The following is a 17,848-nucleotide window of genomic DNA, read 5'->3' as shown; positions in this document are numbered from 1 at the left end:
GTCATGACTTCATTGAATTCCAGTTGTATGTCTGCAAATCTCTCCTTTTGTAAGATTTCCCTTTATCTCTGAAAAGAGGCAGTGAAGTTTGCTTTCTGCCAGGCTGCTTTGATTTCCTCCCAGTGCCTCCTAACGTCAACGGAGCACTCTAGGGGCAGTCCATGTGTCTCTCAAACAAAATAGAGAAGAATATGCACTGACAATCAGAAGAAAGTCACTATGTCTTCCCTCCCAACACCTTTTTAAAGGTCTGGTGCATGATGAAAGGTTTACTGCATGATTATGTGTAGAATACTGCTCCAAAGACTGGACATTGAAAAATACATACTGGAAAGAAAATAAGTACAATTAAGGCAACAGAAAAATACATTCACATATTTTTTGAATACTGGCATGCAACTGTTTTGGTGAGGAGTACAAGAAAAAGGTTAACAATGAATCCTTAAAAGATGATTAGTCTTTTTTTAAAAAGTGATCACAAACAGGGACATGGAACAAACCTCTGTCTTTAGAGGGCCATTGTTTTGTGAAATCCTTGTGTGATGGGATTGTCCAACCAAAATCTACTACAGAAGCATGTAGTTCTTAGGCACCTATAAATATTTGTCAATGAGGATGGTTAATAGACAAGCCATCTGGTGCCCCTGATCCTCAGAATTCGATAAGGTCTGTATTGTTATTGCTCAAGAGATTTCTGTTGTATAAACTCTGACACTCAGTGTATATGCTGATGGAAGGGGAAGGTCCAAGCTAACTCTGAGAGAATTAAAATATGCAGGTGGGGGAAATAAGGAAACTTGTCTCCTTTGATAAATGCGCAGTCCTTGGTTAACTTCTCATTAGCAGTCTGCTCACATCTCATTCCCATTAAGAGTATTCCGTTTTCTTTGTCTAAAGTGTTGAGTGGTTATGAATAGTAAGGATAGACTATCTGTAATTATTTTTTAATTATTAATGGTTTTGTTAGATCCTTTCACTTTTACATTACATTTCTGTTAATGTAAGTTAAATCAAAATGTACTTCAGTTTCTAAGCTGTTCCCCAATGTATTTTTCATTCTTTCATAACATTACTTCAGATTTCTATAAGATGTCTATGAGAAAGCTTGTCTTTCTGGAGTCACCCACACCATGCTAATAGATTCAGGGACTATTCTGTTGTACAAATCCACTGGCCATAACATTAGTCATCAACAAATTTCTAAATTCCCAATGGTACCCAGTGTCAGAGTCATGATGTGTACAAAAGTCATATGATCTTAGCTAGCATCTTTAGGCTGAATGTGGGAGCGTATTTATTTAGTGTCCCTAGATGAAGGTTTTTTGGCACTACAGATATGAAGGTTGTCAATCAATTAGGAACCAAAGGAGAGGAGAAAATGAGAGAGTTTGGAAGGAACAGATAGCAGAGGAAGAAACTACTGTCCAAAGTTGGTGGCCCAACTAAACACTTTGAAGAGTAGTTCAGTCAGAACAAATATTCTAGTACTGTGTCTTAGGAAGATAATGACAGTTAGAGGGGAAAAAAAGAGCTTCCCTGGAGAGAAGAAAAAAGTCCACCTTTTAATCAATTTTTCCATCACCAGCAGAATGGCACTTTTTAACGGTGCACTATTCCCTCAGAGAAATGGTCCTGGCTTGTATTTACTACTAAGGGGCCTGGTTTTAGATCTAGTATTAAGCAACTCGCACAAATTCGAATAATAGCCCTTGTGAGCAAAAGGAAGGGAGAACGGGTGAGATTTTTCTTTTTTAAACTACACCCAACGCTCAGCCACAGGGCTTCTTGTGCCGTTACAGTTGGTGATTTCTGAAAAGAAATGTTACCAGATCAGCTCTGAGAACTGGGAGGAAGGGGAGCCTAGCGCCGGGCCAAGTTCCTGGGTAAGGCGCGGCACAGCGACCCCCAAGGAGTAGATGAAGGGAGCCGGATCTCAGCCAAAAGTATAGCGTTAACATACACTGCACCGAACAGAAACGCTACTAAAAATGACTGGATACATTATGCAGAGGGATTTCTGGATTTCTTTCAAGTAATTAAATTTCGATTTCTTGCATTTATTTTAGTTCCAGGAAGCGCAAGGCGCCGCGGATTGCAAGTCTTCATTGATTGTTCCAATGCTGTAAGTTTGATTTCGTGACTGGACTTAACTTTGAGAAGAGGTAAACACACGAACCAAACAAATTCACTGCGACGAAAAATAACAGTTTCATCGGGGCAAGCAAACGCAGGGGTGCTTGCTGGTGCACAAGCACTCGGAGGTCTGACCACCCCACCCCCCCCCACCCCAAAGTGGCGCGCCGAAGGAGGAAGGGAGAAGCGTGTGTGCGCGCGCGCGTCTCAGTGTTGGTGAGTGTTTCTGCGTGCGTGAGTGTGTGAGGGTGTCTGTGTGTGTGTCGCGCGTGTGTGAATTCACTCCCCCGCGCTCTGGGGAGCGCAGAGCTGCATACGGAGGAGTGAATCTCCCCCCACCCCAATTGTGCTTGCTTCAAAGGTTGGTCGACTCCAGTGGGCCCAATCAGCTGTCCCCGTGTGCGGGTTCCTCGCCACACTCAACCTCAGCAAACCTACACGGCGGAATCATGAAGGGCTGAGCCTCGCAGGCATCCAGCGCGCCTGGGGCTGGCCGCGTCCTGCGTCCACCTCCTCCCAATCTGCTTTATTTGAAATTGAGCTCTACTCCCTTCCCTGCAAAGGGGAAAGAGAGAACAGTTGCTTTCCTTTCTACTGTGCCTCTCTTGTCCCCTGCCCGGCCACTTCCCTCAGTCTAGAGTTACCTGGAGAGAGCCCCACGTGGCTGTTCGGCGACTGGCCCAGGCACAAGGCTCTTCCTATCTCTAAAGTGCGCTCTCCGGAGCGCCAATAGTCACTCGCTTTTGTCCCCCTCCCTCCGCCCTGCCCGGCCTTGAAGGGAGGCCGGAGGTTGCCAGCCTGAATTTCCATCTAGAAGGCCCTGGGAACTGCCGGGTGCAGAGATTTCCCGAGACACTTGCTTACTGCTTGCATTAGGAGGTTGAGAGTGAGACAGTCTAGCCAGGAAGGCACTGAGAGGATGCTGTGCCATTGGGCAGAGGGCGTGCCTGGTGTCTCTGAGCGAAAGAGGGGCTCCTTCAAACCTCTAAGCGAGAGACACTGGGCTCACAGGAAGCCAGCGGAGAGGGAAAGTTAGAGACAAACACTGGAGCAGTGGTGGACACCCTTCAAAGAGAAAAGATGTTTCAGCAAAACTCACCCATCACTTCTCAAGCATAGCCTCTAATCTCAGGATGTAACAAGCCCAGGAGCGCCCTCCTTCCACGGGCATTTTGCTCTGTGGCCAGCTCTCTGGGCACTCCCAGAAGTCTCAATTTCAGGGATAATATCCTCCTTTTTTTCTTCCCTGGAAAAGCCGAGGCCATAGAGGAGTTTGATCACCCCCTGCCCTTCTGCTCCAAGCCGCAGAGTCCAGAGGGAGCTTCGGGGCGTCTGTTTCCATTCAGAATCCGGTGCAGATTGACCTCCTTGAAAAGATGGGATAGAGGGAATCCATCCTTTCCCTCTTTACTCCCCCAAGCCCTGTCTACCCGAGATCGAAATAGTGCATGAATAGGGATGGACCTGTCCTTTAAGAAATAGTCCTTGTAGTCCAACTCAGTTCTGTTTGAAATACAAAGAAACTACTCTGCCCTTAATAGATTAAAATTTAATAAAACTTATTAGGTCAGGTAAAATATGAATGCACTTCTTAAAATTTTAATAGCAAATTAGGACCCAGCTACAAGGAGGAGACAGTGATTTCTTCCCTAGGGATGGCTGCGGGCCGATTTCGGGGTAGGGGGGCGCTTACTGCAAGGACCCCGCTGCCTGGGAACTTGGGCAGAACCTCAAGCGATTCCTTGCCCGCCTGGAGGGAAGCTGGTCACATCTGTCCTCATCTGGCAGTGGATGGGACCGAAGCTATTGTCAAACAAAGAGCTTGGTGAGAAGAAAGGCACTCCTTGTGTAGTCACATAGTTGATCCATTTTCCCATTTCCCTGCTTTTAAAAATCACTTCTTTATTTTCGGTTTATTAGGTCGGTCTGCAGGCGTGCAGAGGCGGACGCCCAGATAGGCGCTTGGGCGTAAAAGTGTATGTCAAGGTCATATGAAGCAGATTTCGGATATTGGGCACTTCGCTTCCACCCCTTGGGTTTATTCCCAACTTTCGCAGTTGTTTAGATGGCCTCCACTACCTGGGGAGCTGAAGCCTTTCTTCCTCAGAGAGCGGCTTCCACACTTGCAGGAGCACTTTGCAGTAATGCCTGTGGGCAAAACCGAAATGGGTTTTATTGATATCACCACAAAGACGTTGGTATTCTGGACACTCCTGGAAGGAGAGATTGCAAGATTGCAAGTAGTGGTGATGAAGAAAGAATTGCATTTTCCCCTCTAATGCAACACAATCACTGCTGTTCATTTTTCACTTTGAGTGAGAAAAGGAGAAATCTAACTCTGTGACTTGTTTTTTAAAAAATGTATGCGTTTTCTAGGGAGAAGGGAATACGGGTAAATAGACTCTTGAATTGCTCTATAAATACGTATTAATTTATCTCAACTTGATAATTAGAATAAGGGTCTTCCTTTTTTCCTGTCTAGAACTAGAGATATCACTGAGAAATATCTGAGAGATAAAAGCTGTCTTAAAATTAATTAATGATATATGGATTTTAGCCATCAGGAAAATATTCTCTTGGGAGTTGTCCTGCTTAAAATAGTTTTAGTCAATAAATCCCATATCAAACAAAGTTTGTCCAGTCATTTTAACAGTGCCCTCTTTATTTCATGAATTTATTATACTACCTATTTACCATATGAAGTGGTGACAAGTGTTTAGCATTTTGGAGATCAGTTGTCAGTTGCTATTAAAATCAAGATTAATTCATATTAACGATATGCATTTCTCAATACTCCCAGGTGACAACATACATTAAAACAACTATTGGAAGTAATTAAGCTCAATGAAGGGGGAGGTGATAGGGAGAGGTTCAAAACACCCCCAAATATTTGATTTTGCAATCCAAGTTCAGCAGACTGTTGCCACAATAATGCTTGGGAAACTCCTCAGGGTTGCTTCTCACTTTACATCTAATTAGGCACCTAATGAAAGAGAAGAATCTTTTCCCCATGTGGTTTTCCTCCTTGATATTCTTATGCTTTTATTTAAACGCATAAACACACTGTTTAGGAGGTGCAATACCCAAAAGTTTCTTCTGTGATCCACTTAGTGTTATAACCTGGGAGAAGTAGGTAGATGCAGACATTTGTCTTCCACTTATTGTTCTCCTCCACTCTCATTTTACCCCGTTGGCCCTTACACAGTATTGATTGAACATACCCAAAATATTTTAATGGATTTTTATTAGGCTTTAGAGATGCTCAACAGTTTATACTAATTAGACCATCCAAAGCCTTTTGAAGATTAAGCAAATTGGACAACCCTTGTTAATTAGAACATAATTTGAAGTTTGAAATTATATCACTGATGAAGTAGTCTAATTAGGATGACGATATGTTAATGGACCAGTGAGACACAGCAAGAGTTTGCCCTGAACCTCTCCAAGGCTTGCACGAAAATCCTCCCTCCTATACTGACATTAATAAAAGATTTCTATAGACTTCAGCCTTTCTACGACGACGACATAGAATTTATAGTACACACAATGCATTAGCCCTTAGTGCAGCTCAATTTTTTCACTATTATGAAAACTAATAAATTCGTCAAGCTGAATTAAGCATACAAATCAGATGAGGCATAGCAGATTACACAGTGAAGCTCGGTGTCTCCCGAGCCTAAATGAAATTTCAATCTAATAATTCCTTTCTGGCCCAGTCATAATTTGTTTAGAGATGTTGTTCTACTTCTTTCAAAGCGCTATTCGCACTATAATTAAATGATACTCAAGCTTTTTACTTTGATTTATTTCATTTCTCGAAGCTTGAGACAGTGAGAGCTGTACAATGTCATTTCCTTGAAAATTACCCTGGCTGTTGTTGAGGTAGAAATTAAACACCTAAGCGTTTACTTGAATCATTCGGCGCAAACCACACGCATTCATGTTAACACCCCCTCTCCAGACCCGTGTCCAGGCTTCTCCGGGCTCCTACTCAGGAACACTGCTGGTAGGAATCCCCTTCGGCTACTATATATTATTTTCCTCCACAGAGGGGAGGAGAAAAGCAAGCCCGGGAGTAGCTCAGGAAAGAGCAAGGGAATTAAGAACCATGGACAGAGCCCGTCGCGCGCCTTTTGCTGCCAAGGACTGTGCTCCCAACTTGAACCTGCGGTCCCGCCTGGCTGAGGTCATGGGTGAACAGGCAGTCCCATACTCGCTGCCGCCGCGGGGCTTCCGGGCGCTGACCACTCGAGGGCCCCCCTTCGCCACACTCCTTCCCACTCTGTTTTGTCCCAGCGCGCGCCAGCGCCTCTCAGGCCTGCCGCCTGCTCTCGCACCTGCTCGCTTTCCCCAGGCACCCTGCGCCTGCACCTGCTCCCAGCCGCCCCCCGTCCGGGTCGGGCCACCCGCAGGCTCCAGCGTCCCAGTCTCAAAGCCTTCTCACTCTCGCCTGCACCCCGCTCCTTCAGTGCTCTAGGGAGGTGACAGCTGCCCCCCGCACTGAGGTAAGTAGAGACAAGACCAGAGGGGGTAGGAGAGGAAGGCGGTGTGTGTGTGTGTGTGTGTGTAGAAGAGGTTGTCACTTTCTTTTACAACTGGAACTAAACTGTGTCCACTTCTAAGAAAAATGGTCCGCACTGAGACAAAAGTGCGAGCAAAGTGTTGGCTAAAAATACGCTCTCTCTGCGGCGAGCGGCTGTGGAAATGAAGATAAGTGGGGTTTGTGCCAGCGCCTGAGGGCGTGTGTGTGTGTGTGTATGTGTGTATTGGTGTTGTGTGTGTGTGTGGGGGGGGGGATGTTCAGCAGCACATGCGCTCTGTGATCTCTGGCCCTCCCTCTCCCTCTGTCAGTTGCCCCTTCCTCCTTTGATTGTGGCTAATGAAGAATAATAAATCCAGTGGCAGGGTTTGCCAGCGGATCCGCCCAAGACTCAACTCACACTGAACTGGATACAGGGAAGAGGGGGAGGAAGATTCAGAGGAAGAGAAAAAGAGGGTGGAGAGGAGTATGTGTCTGTGGTGGTGGGGGGGAGTACATGGGGACTGAGGGTGGGGGAGTCGCATGCGCACAGGCTACCCGGGCCGGCTCCGCGGCTGTCCAATCCGCTGAGAGCTGTGAGAAACCGAGTGAGAGAAAGCCCTGCAGCCCTGTCGACCCTACGTCTCTTCGGCACCAGGCACCCGCCGGGCCAAGGGGGCGCAGAGCAGAGCGCCAACCGCTGCGCGCACCAGGCGGAAGACCAGAGCAGCGCGGAGGATCAGCGTCCGCCGCAGCGTTCGCGTCCTCCGCCGTGGCGGGGAGCCAGGGATCAGGGTCACCTGTGCTGCCAGGAGGGGTGGGCCGAGTGGGGGCGGAGGCCTGAAACTTAGCAGTAATCTGGAGGCTGGGGAGGCAGCCAGGTAAGAGGCGTTCCCAGTAGTCTAGGGAAAAACCCACTGAAGGCTGGCTTGGCCCATAACTTTATTTAGGAGTTTCTTTCCCTGGCGAAGCGGAGACGGGGCGGAAAAAGCGGGAGTGGCTGGAGGCCGGCTCTTAGGTAGGAACTGCCCCGTGACTGGAGTGTGGACCTGGCCAGTGGGGTGGGATTGAGCCGGGGCACTGATGTAAGAGAGCTGTGGGGCACCAGGAAGGGGCGGTGGCATCGCAGCGCGGGCGGGGGCAGGAAGGGGAGTGGAGGGCGCGGCGGGGGAGCAGGAGGCGGGTGTCAGGAAAGCTGAAAGGATCCGAGCCTGGAGGGAGCAAAGAGGGAGAAGGCGCGACGCGAGAAACGGAGCAGGAGAAACCAGCGCTTCCTGGCAGGGGAGGGCGGAGGCGCGCCCGAGGGAGAGAGGGCCAGGGAGGGTGCGGGGGCAGGCGCAGGGAGAGGGGAGTATAACTCCGCGGCCACGAGGCGCGGGGGCAGTTTCGGGCGCCCAGGTCTACAGCCAGCGGCAAGCGGAGCCCAGCATCCGCTAGACTGACGGCGGAGACAGCGGAGGAGTAGCCGCGGCAAGGAGCGCAGAGCTCACAGGAGGCGGCGAGTGAGCGCAACTTTGAATCGCCCTTCCCGCTCCCGCTCTCTCCTTGCGCTTCTCGGGAGGGTCCCTGCAGTCGGAGCCAGTGCGTGCGCTACGGGCGAGCGCCCGGGCGGGCAGGGAAGATGATGATGATGTCCCTCAACAGCAAGCAGGCGTTCAGCATGCCGCACGGCGGCAGCCTGCACGTGGAGCCCAAGTACTCCGCACTGCACAGCGCCTCGCCCGGCTCTTCCGGGCCCGCGGCGCCCTCAGCCAGCTCCCCTGGCAGCTCCAGCAATGCTGGCGGCGGTGGCAGCAGTGGCGGAGGCGGTGGAGGCCGGAGCAGCAGCTCCAGTAGCAGTGGCAGCAGCGGCGGCGGCGGCTCCGAGGCGATGCGGCGAGCGTGTCTTCCAACCCCACCGGTGCGTATTTCTGCATAATCACCGCTTAAAGGCACATTTTGACAGCCCCCTTTATCTGCTTGATGTTTTTTTCATGTCTGCACAGCAAATCACCCCACACCTCCAACCAATTTTCCCCCCTCTATCTCTTATGTATTCAGCGGGTCTTTCCTTTCATATTAATTTTTATGACTTGGGATGTTGCCTGTGCGCGTGTTGTGTTGTGTTGTGTTTTAGGCTCACTTTCTTCCTCATCGTGCACTCTTGGCTTCTCTTGGTGGCTTCCCTCCTCTCCTCCTCACCCATTTCCAGGATTACTATTACTATTATTATTTTAACGTTCTGGGGATGTTGTAGGGGCGGCAGCTGTGTCGAGCGCTGGGCAGGGGCTTCCGGAGAGAGTGCGCACAATTCCCTGCTGAGCGTAATGTGTGCCTTTTACTTGCAATTGCAGAGCAATATATTCGGCGGGCTGGATGAGAGTCTGCTGGCCCGCGCTGAGGCTCTCGCGGCCGTGGACATCGTTTCCCAGAGCAAGAGCCACCACCACCACCCGCCCCACCACAGCCCCTTCAAGCCGGACGCCACCTACCACACCATGAACACCATCCCGTGCACGTCGGCTGCCTCCTCTTCGTCGGTGCCCATCTCGCACCCGTCGGCACTGGCGGGCACGCACCACCACCACCACCATCACCACCACCACCACCACCAGCCTCATCAGGCGCTTGAGGGCGAGCTGCTGGAGCACCTGAGCCCCGGGCTGGCCCTGGGTGCCATGGCGGGCCCCGACGGCGCTGTGGTGTCCACGCCAGCTCACGCGCCGCACATGGCTACCATGAACCCTATGCACCAAGCAGCGCTCAGCATGGCCCACGCGCACGGGCTGCCCTCACACATGGGCTGCATGAGCGACGTGGACGCCGACCCCCGGGACCTGGAAGCATTCGCCGAGCGCTTCAAGCAGCGACGCATCAAGCTGGGGGTGACCCAGGCCGATGTGGGCTCCGCGCTGGCCAACCTCAAGATCCCCGGCGTGGGCTCGCTCAGCCAGAGCACCATTTGCAGGTTCGAGTCTCTCACGTTGTCGCACAACAATATGATCGCGCTCAAACCCATCCTGCAAGCGTGGCTGGAGGAGGCCGAGAAGTCCCACCGCGAGAAGCTCACCAAGCCAGAGCTCTTCAATGGCGCGGAGAAGAAGCGCAAGCGCACGTCCATTGCTGCGCCAGAGAAGCGATCGCTTGAAGCCTACTTCGCCATTCAGCCGCGGCCCTCTTCTGAGAAGATCGCCGCCATCGCGGAGAAGCTGGACCTTAAGAAAAACGTGGTGCGCGTCTGGTTTTGCAACCAGAGGCAGAAACAGAAAAGAATGAAATATTCTGCAGGCATTTAGGAGACCCTTGGCCTCTCCAGGGACAGCCCCCTCCTCATCCCCTCTTTTCCCTCCCTCTCTCTCCTTGCCTCTTTTCTTTTCACTTTTGGCGATCAGAAACAATTCCAGTAAATGTGAATCCAGATTTAGGGAGGATTGGAGAGCGAGAGGAGAGCGAGCGACTGAGCTCAAGCCCGGTGAGAATGTGAACCGATTTCTTAAAGAAAAGAAAATCAAAAGAAGGGATTTGTCAAGTTGTAGCAAAGTTGTCCCTTTTAACCCCACCCCACCAGGAAAAGGCACCTCGGCTTCTTCAGAGAAAGTCTGGAGCTGGCTGTTTGCAGGAAGGCAGACGAGACAGCCTTTTAAAAGGCCCCCAGAATGATCAAGTAAGATTTGTTTTTATTCTTAAAGACATCGCCCTTGTTCAAGTTTAAAAGTACACTTTGCAGCTATTTTTCAGAAATAGAAATTGATTCAGGACTGAAACTTTAAACTAGAGTTGATGCTTAATGTGATAGAGACATCTCTAAAGTATTTTGAATTTTAAAAAAAGATGGCAGATTTTCTGCATTTACACTGTATATTATATATATATATTTTTATTGTGGTTCTTACCCCCTTCTTCCTTCTCTGAAGTGTTAATGCTTAAGAAAGGAGTTGCGCCTGCTGTGTTCACTGATCTTGAAAAGTATTATTAGATTATTGCCGAACAACCCTCTGTAAATTATTAATTTATCTCTCTAGCAACTTAATTTTGTGCACATTCTAATTAATTAAACTGCGTCAGTCTAAAAAAGAAACAGGGGAATCGTATGCTTAGTGAAGTTAAAAATTTTTCACGTTTGATGAGTTCACTGAATTTTTACAGCTTCCTCTTATATGGTGTTCCTTTTGGCCCATTTGTATATTCTCACTTTGAATGAAGATTGTTTTTTCTTTGTTTTTACTGGTAGTGTTCTGATTTGTGAGTCGGCACTCAATAATGGCTGTCTTAATCGTGTAGACCTGATTCAATGTCCAAAGTATTGTTTACTTCGTTACATATTTAATGGGGATTCCCACATTGTCCCCGCTACACATGCACTCTCTCGCTCACCCTTACACACGCACACACACACACACACCCCTCTAATGGAAGAGAAGAAGTGAAGCAGTTGGAAGCATGATTATGATGCATCCTTTTCTAGCCTTAGGTGCATTTGCCACTTGGTGTTTGCCCTTCCAGATTCTAAGATTTCACCAAGGTACTTCAATCTTCTAGTTTTCAATTGCTTTGTTGACTACATTTAAACATTTACAGGAATCCTTCCATTTTTCCTTTTGGAGATTTGTTTGTAGAAAAACTAATTTGAACTATAAGAAAGACAGTGCACTGCTTGTAAATTCACATTGTTTGGTAGAATTCTTTTGGAACAAAAAAAAATTAGGTACATGATGACCAGTACCTTATCTATTGTAAATATTTCATTCAAAATGATGCACATATAGATATATTCTTACAAATTTTGCTGTATTGCTGTTCCATTTGAGGCTCTCTGAAGTCTTGAGTTCTGTATATGACCTGGTTTCTTGTTTTTGTTAATAGATGGTTTATTTACTATGGTAATGTGTTAAGTTATTTTTGGTGCTGTTTGATTGTCTTTCATTGAAGAGTTGATTTTAATGTTTTGTTGGCAAAGTATGCTGCTTTTTTCATTAAAATATGCTATTAAAATTAAATGGCTTTAAAAATGTGATGTTGTTTTTGGTTGTTTACATGAGAATTATTTTTATGGGGGATTTTTAAAAGTAGAAACACATTTTGATGGTTTATTAGGGAGTGGTTGTTATCAAAGTTTAGCTTGAATTTAGTAGGGGGTGTTTCTCTAGGGAAGTATAAAAGAACAAGGTTTATAATAGCCTTCTCATAGCCAGAGCTTATCTCACAGGGTTCTTTGATTTTCTGCCCAGATGAAATCACAATATTTGGCTCCAAATACTTCCCTTGGAATCCTTTCTCCAGATCGGCAATAATTCTGCAAAGAGAATCTTTGTGAACAGAGGTATTACATGGATAAAAGGAAGAAAGGAACTCAGTTCAGTTTTCAGTACCACTGGGAGACTGGGTGTGGCAAGAGTCAAGGCCTGGTTGGGGGAGTAGGACATCCTGGGTGAGGCCTAGGGGCTGGCCTACCATAGTTCTCAGTTCAGTCACCTCTCTTAGAGAGGAGTGTCCCAAAGCCAGAGCAAGAAACACCTAGATCACTGGGTTATGAAGTAAAGTACCTCTCTCTGTCCACTTCCCATAACCGTTAAGGAAATTCACATTCTACAATAGGCAGAGTAGGGCTGAGAAAGAAGTCCTGAGTGGTTGGAAGGAGCAAATTTCTATGCCCTTTCTATGACTCACCCAGACATCAGAGTTGGTGGAAGTCTGTCTAATGGTGGTCTGGCACAAAGAAATTCTGCCCACTTGATACACAGACTTTTCTTTTTCTGATCCTAGTTTAAAGACATGTCCTCACCCATGTTAATAATTTTCAGATTTCCTACAACAGATGAGAAACATATTAGGTTTTCATGTTTGTTTGTTTTTTCAGGAAAGCTTTGATTTAGATATTTACATCTTAGTGATGACAACATCATACTAATCTATAGGTCAAACAAGAGGAAGGAACCAGGCCATCCTCCAGGGGTAATTCTACTAACCTGAGCTGTGACCCTCTCTGGTATGGAAATGTCTTGGGATGTTTCCTATTTTGATGATGAGGTTAGGAAACATCCTGAGAGGAAATTAAAATTGTTATAGTGACTCAAATTGGGATTAAATGTTGTTGGAAAACTGATTATGATTTTCAGATGTAACAAAAAGAGTTGTGAAAGTTGGATGGGTAATGGGTGGAGGGACTTCTTTTTTTTATAATTGAAATAAAGAAGACACCTGAAGAAACCAAAATCCATATGTCCATTTAGCAATAATGAGACACATTGCATAGATGCATAAGGAAATATTGAAAGTTGTAGGGATTTAAAAGAAGCAGTTGTGAATTCAGATATAGTGATATTTTTGGTTTAATTTTATTCCTATATTTTAGAGGCTGAAAGTGTCTTCTTCCATTTCACCCCTATTAGATTCGGTTTTCCTGGAAGTCTTTTCAAATAGCCAGCCTCCAATGTCACTATGCTGGGTACTGATTTCAGCACCACGGATAGTAACCACAAGATTTAGCCCTGTTCCAACACAGATTTGACCATGAGTTCCAGCCTGCTGGCAAACTTTCTGCTCGCTTACTTTTTCGAGAGTGGAGAAAATGAATTAAACGGCTTGAATGTGCAACAAATCAGGCTTGTTGATCTAGGATAAAAATTATCTTCAATAAATAACACCTTCTCCTTCCCAGATGTGGTTATTATCTAAGGGTCTAGGATATGTACACTAAGAGAAAGGGGTGTCAGTTAGGGGGAAGACAGACAGGTGTGCTAGTATTTTCTTTATACAAATATGACATCTTTAAATAAAGAGAGAAATCCTGTGAAATTGAGAAATATATTGAACAGAAATAAAATAGAAGTTCTGTTTAGTACGTTTTGAAGTACATGATAGCTTGCATGTATGCATATTTGTCCAAGATTTTTGTAAGGAAAGTGACATATCAGCAACTATTCATTTACTCCAACAGTTGAGAGTGAAGGCCTGTATTTCCCCCCTCATTCACCAAGTGTTCTTTGTCTTCCGTGTTCCTGGACTTTTACAACTATATCACATTTTAAGTTCATATTCTCTATGGCATTTACGAGGATTAAAAAACCATTCTTGGCTACAAGATGGAAATTATATCCATCATTTAATCCTGCTTAAATGTGTTGTTTTTTATGGGAAAAGCATAATTTTAAAAAGAAATATATTTTGAGATTTTTTATTAATGAGAGTTGTAGAGACATACCAAAACAAACCAAAGAGATTTGGAAAGAATAAGAATATTGGTCTTAAAGAAGAAATTAAAGGTAAGAATGGAATAAACCATTACAAATTGTTGAGAAAGATCCATTTTGCATTGACTTTCAAACTACTCAAATGGATAAATAGCAAAATATGGCTGAAGATCCTTGTCATATCAATCAAATCCATTGGCATTCATGACTGATTTCCAAATTCTTTTTCCTCAAGGTCCAAAATTACTATTTTATTGGAAAGAGATTTTATGAATTGACTTAGCAGCACACCTAGTCATCCTCAATTGGATGTGTAGAATGTGTAGTTTATCTTTTAAAACTTTGTTAAAGGCACGTGGTCAAATCTTTTTGTTCATTGTGATCATCTAAATCTAAACTGGAATTGAATAAGTGTCTAACAGCTAAGATCATGTAAAGGCTGGCTGATAGGTAAGTACTCTCTATACCAACTGGGTTATAATACTATCCAGAAGTAGTGCAGTTTCCTTGGGATATTTGACATTAAATCAGCTGGTCAATTCTTTATCAGATTAAGTTCCATTGACATATAACTTGGGGGAAAATAATGGAAATATGAAAAAGTAAATGAAATATTTAGGATTTACATACAATGTAGTACTTCCCTATTTTCTATAAAATATATGTTTAAAATAAATAAAAATATGTAGCTAAGTCTTTTTACTATCAAGGACAGATTCTAGGATCTCTCTTTGTCAAGAGAATTGGAGTTTTGCCAAGAGAATTGGAATTTTGGGGTAAAAATGCTTTATTTCAAACTTTAAATGAATTAATTCATTTTGATATATCCATAGAGGAAGCTCTTGAGGGGATGGTAGAAAGGGCATTAAAAAATTCACTTGATTTTAAAAGGCATGTTATTCAGAGGATAAGGCTTAGATTTTTCTAGGCAAGTCATGACAGTAAGTTTAGAAATTTGTCTTTTCAGTTGCTTGGTGAAAACAATTTGTATCACTAGGTAAATGATCCACATTAGAACTCACAACTGCACTTTAATTTCCAGTTGGCATGGAGGGAGCGGCTGCGACAGAAGCGGGGAGAAAGTTGGATTGGTATTCTGATAGGACTAAAAGGAAGACAAAGGTTTCCAGATAGTTATGACCGTAGAAATGTTCTGAAGTCTACATTTGTCAGGAGACAGATTTATGGCAATGAGAAAAAGAATCACTAAATTTCTCCTGCTTTGCCCCTTTAAAGGAGCCATTCTCAGTACTGAAAGGCTATTATGAGCGAATTAATAAATTACACAGCAAATTATTAAATCCAGATAATTACAAGGAATAAGTAAGTAATCATTAGTTATCTCAGCTAATTACTGTGGGTCAGAGCCAGCCGGAATGTGAAACGCTCCTCGGGAATTGAAATTAACTTTGCACAGTGAGTCTCTCTGCTTGACATCCCCAGTCTGTAGGCACACGGCAGCTCCCTTGTGAGCCAGTCTTTCTATTTAACTTGGAGAGAATAGAAATAAAATTAAGTGGCCATGTGATAATAGGAAGCTGCTCAGAAAGCAAACTGTGGGTTTTATTCTCTACTTTCAATGCCTGGAGATGAAAAGCTTTATTTACACCAGTTTCAAAAACACTTAAAGGACCCTTGTTGAGACGGGTTTGCTGAACAAACACACACACACACCCCTACAGTCATCTGGTATGACAGTCAGATTAGCAATACATGAAGAAGGCTCAAGAAGAACAAACATTTTGAGGTGCGTGTGTGTGTGCTGGGGGGGGGGGTAACAGTGAGGAAGAAAGATGTAAAATGAAAATATTACTCCTTGTTTCCATCCTACACAGTGGAAAGGCTGTCGAAAAGTGCAGCCCAGTCTAATAATCAAGTTTGTTTTGTTTGGATAACAATATGCTTTCATCTTGCCACAGGAAGAACCAGCTTAGTGCAAATGTTGTCTCTCGTTGATCTTTCTCCAGATGCTTCAAGAACTGATGTCACCTTTTCCCCCTTCATATTGCATCACTTTCTGAAGCCAGCCTCCACTACCCTTTCTCCCTCCACTCCCACCCCCCCCCCCCCAGGCCTTCTCAAAGGGCAGAGAAGACAGCACAGCCCAATGCCTGTTGGAAAGCGGGAAATGTAGCTGTGTGATAAAGTGATTGTGTGTATCACAGGGCTGGGAAACACTGGACATACGAAGGAAACTGCTATTAATATATTAAAATGAGGGGGGAATCTAGGAGCTTTTTTTTTTTTTTTTTATAAATTGCAATTAGATGGACAGTCTTTCTGCTCATTCCCTGCTCTAGTCTGGGATGATAATAAAAATTTAATGAAGCCTGGGACGAGCAGAGAGCTCTGTCTAGGGACCGTGGAATAGAATATTTTAACTGTACATTTATACCAACTGTCTGGCTTCAAAGACGTGACTGCTTTTAATCTCGAATTAGAAAACCACAGACTTGAAATTAAATATTAGATACCCTCGGATCCCCTTCCTTTCTGAAATATTGTTACGACTCTGTTTTCCACCGTTGGCCCGTAACACACATTTCTTAGGTCTCCAATTACATTTCCGTGAATAATAGATGGCTTTGATAGGGTGCAGTATTCTGGCGCTTTTGTTTTTTTTTTTTTTTTTTTTTTTTAGTAGAGTTAATGCAATATTAATTGGCTGTAGATGTTATAAGAATGCACAGCCCCCTTTTCAGGAACAAATCGATGAGATAGGGATGTGAGAGAGCGCGAAGGCTTTTCCCAGCCTAGGTCATTTCTTTGTACAGGGACCTTCTTAGAGCTTTGGGTAAGCGAAGAGGCGCCTTGAGTTCCTTGGCCCTGGCTGCTCAGGCTCGGCAGCCTGGAGAGAGGACTGTCAGAGAGGGTGGAGGTAGAGAAAGGGAACAGGGAGAGTGAGAAGCAGGGCGCGGAAACGGCGATCACCGAAAGGAATTCCACGCTGTCTAAGGCTAATGCTTTTGCCAGTCTGGCCGGCTCTGGCGGTGCGGAGGAATCAAGATCCTCGTCCTCACCCTCGGGCTTACCACCTCTTTGCCCCCGCCGGCCTTGGGTTGCCTGCCAGCCCCAACTCCCTCGCCTCCAGTGCAGGGTGCACGCTGGTGAGAGGCTGGTTGGGAGGGGATGAGGGTAAGAGTCCATGGGGTTGGGGCGGGGGTATGGAGCAAGAGCTTCCCACCCGCGCTAGACGAGTTTGCTCTGGCCGCATGTGGCCCCTAGAGCCTGGGCGAGCAGGCACCTTGCCAGGCGCGCAGCCAGGAACCAGCGAGAAAAAGAGGCCCGGCCGCCTCGCCCTCTTGTATTTTACTAATCACGTCTATTTAAATTCTAGCGCGGTCCGCCGCGCTCTCACCGGGAAAGCTCTGGAGAACTGGACCCATCAATTATTCTGAAAAAATCCCAGACTACGTGAGGCTTCCAGCCTGCGGGAGGGAGGCAGCGGGAGGAGGTGGAGAACCTAGCCCCTACCCCTCTCCTCTCCTCTCCGCCCTTCCCAGAGCGAATTCCTTCGTGGACGCTTAACTTCAGGGTTCTGGGGCCCAAGGGAGTTTGTGCGCCTTCTGAGGGTTTGCGCTTTTGTGGACTGGGAGGGGAGGTGGTGGGAGTAGGCTTCAAGCTGGCCTCGCTTTCCCTTCAGCCCTCGTGGAAAGGTTGCAGCTCTGTGCAGACAGATCAGATGGATCACCATTTCCTGGGCTGCTACTCCGTCCTGCATCGCCCCCCCCCACCCCCACTTTTTTGCTGGGACCCTAATGCGAGCGGAGTGGTTGGGGGCTACTGGGCGTGGAGCGGTCTCTGCTCGGCCTTCTTTTGCTCCACAGCCCTGCGAGGATGGGGCCTTGGGGACATTCTAGTTCAGAAGCCTTTTAGGAACCTCGATTTAAAGTCCTCTAGCACGCACCCCACCCCCATTCAGGCTCCAGGATGCCCCGAGGCCGAGCAGCAAGCCGAGCGCGCAGCTGGACGCGCAGAAAGAACGCGTTCGCTCTAAAGTAGGGAGGCGGGTGAGCTCGGCTGGTAA

The 17,848-nt window shown here is 46.2% G+C and overlaps 1 protein-coding gene across 1 annotated transcript; it reads left to right on the top strand.

The window, feature by feature from the left end:
• Positions 1-8,002: 8,002 nt before the first annotated feature.
• POU4F2 (POU class 4 homeobox 2) lies at positions 8,003-11,622 on the top strand. Its single transcript, XM_001501801.5, has 2 exons — positions 8,003-8,552; positions 8,986-11,622. The coding sequence occupies exons 1-2, from the start codon at positions 8,274-8,276 to the stop codon at positions 9,925-9,927; spliced, it is 1,221 nt and encodes a 406-aa protein (XP_001501851.1). The 5' UTR covers positions 8,003-8,273; the 3' UTR covers positions 9,928-11,622.
• Positions 11,623-17,848: the final 6,226 nt, after the last annotated feature.

This window comes from Equus caballus, chromosome 2 (assembly GCF_041296265.1).
Source record: "Equus caballus isolate H_3958 breed thoroughbred chromosome 2, TB-T2T, whole genome shotgun sequence".
NCBI classification, from domain to species: domain Eukaryota; kingdom Metazoa; phylum Chordata; class Mammalia; order Perissodactyla; family Equidae; genus Equus; species Equus caballus.
The sequence above is the reverse complement of the archived record's forward strand: the minus strand, read 5'-3'. Positions and strand labels throughout refer to the sequence as shown.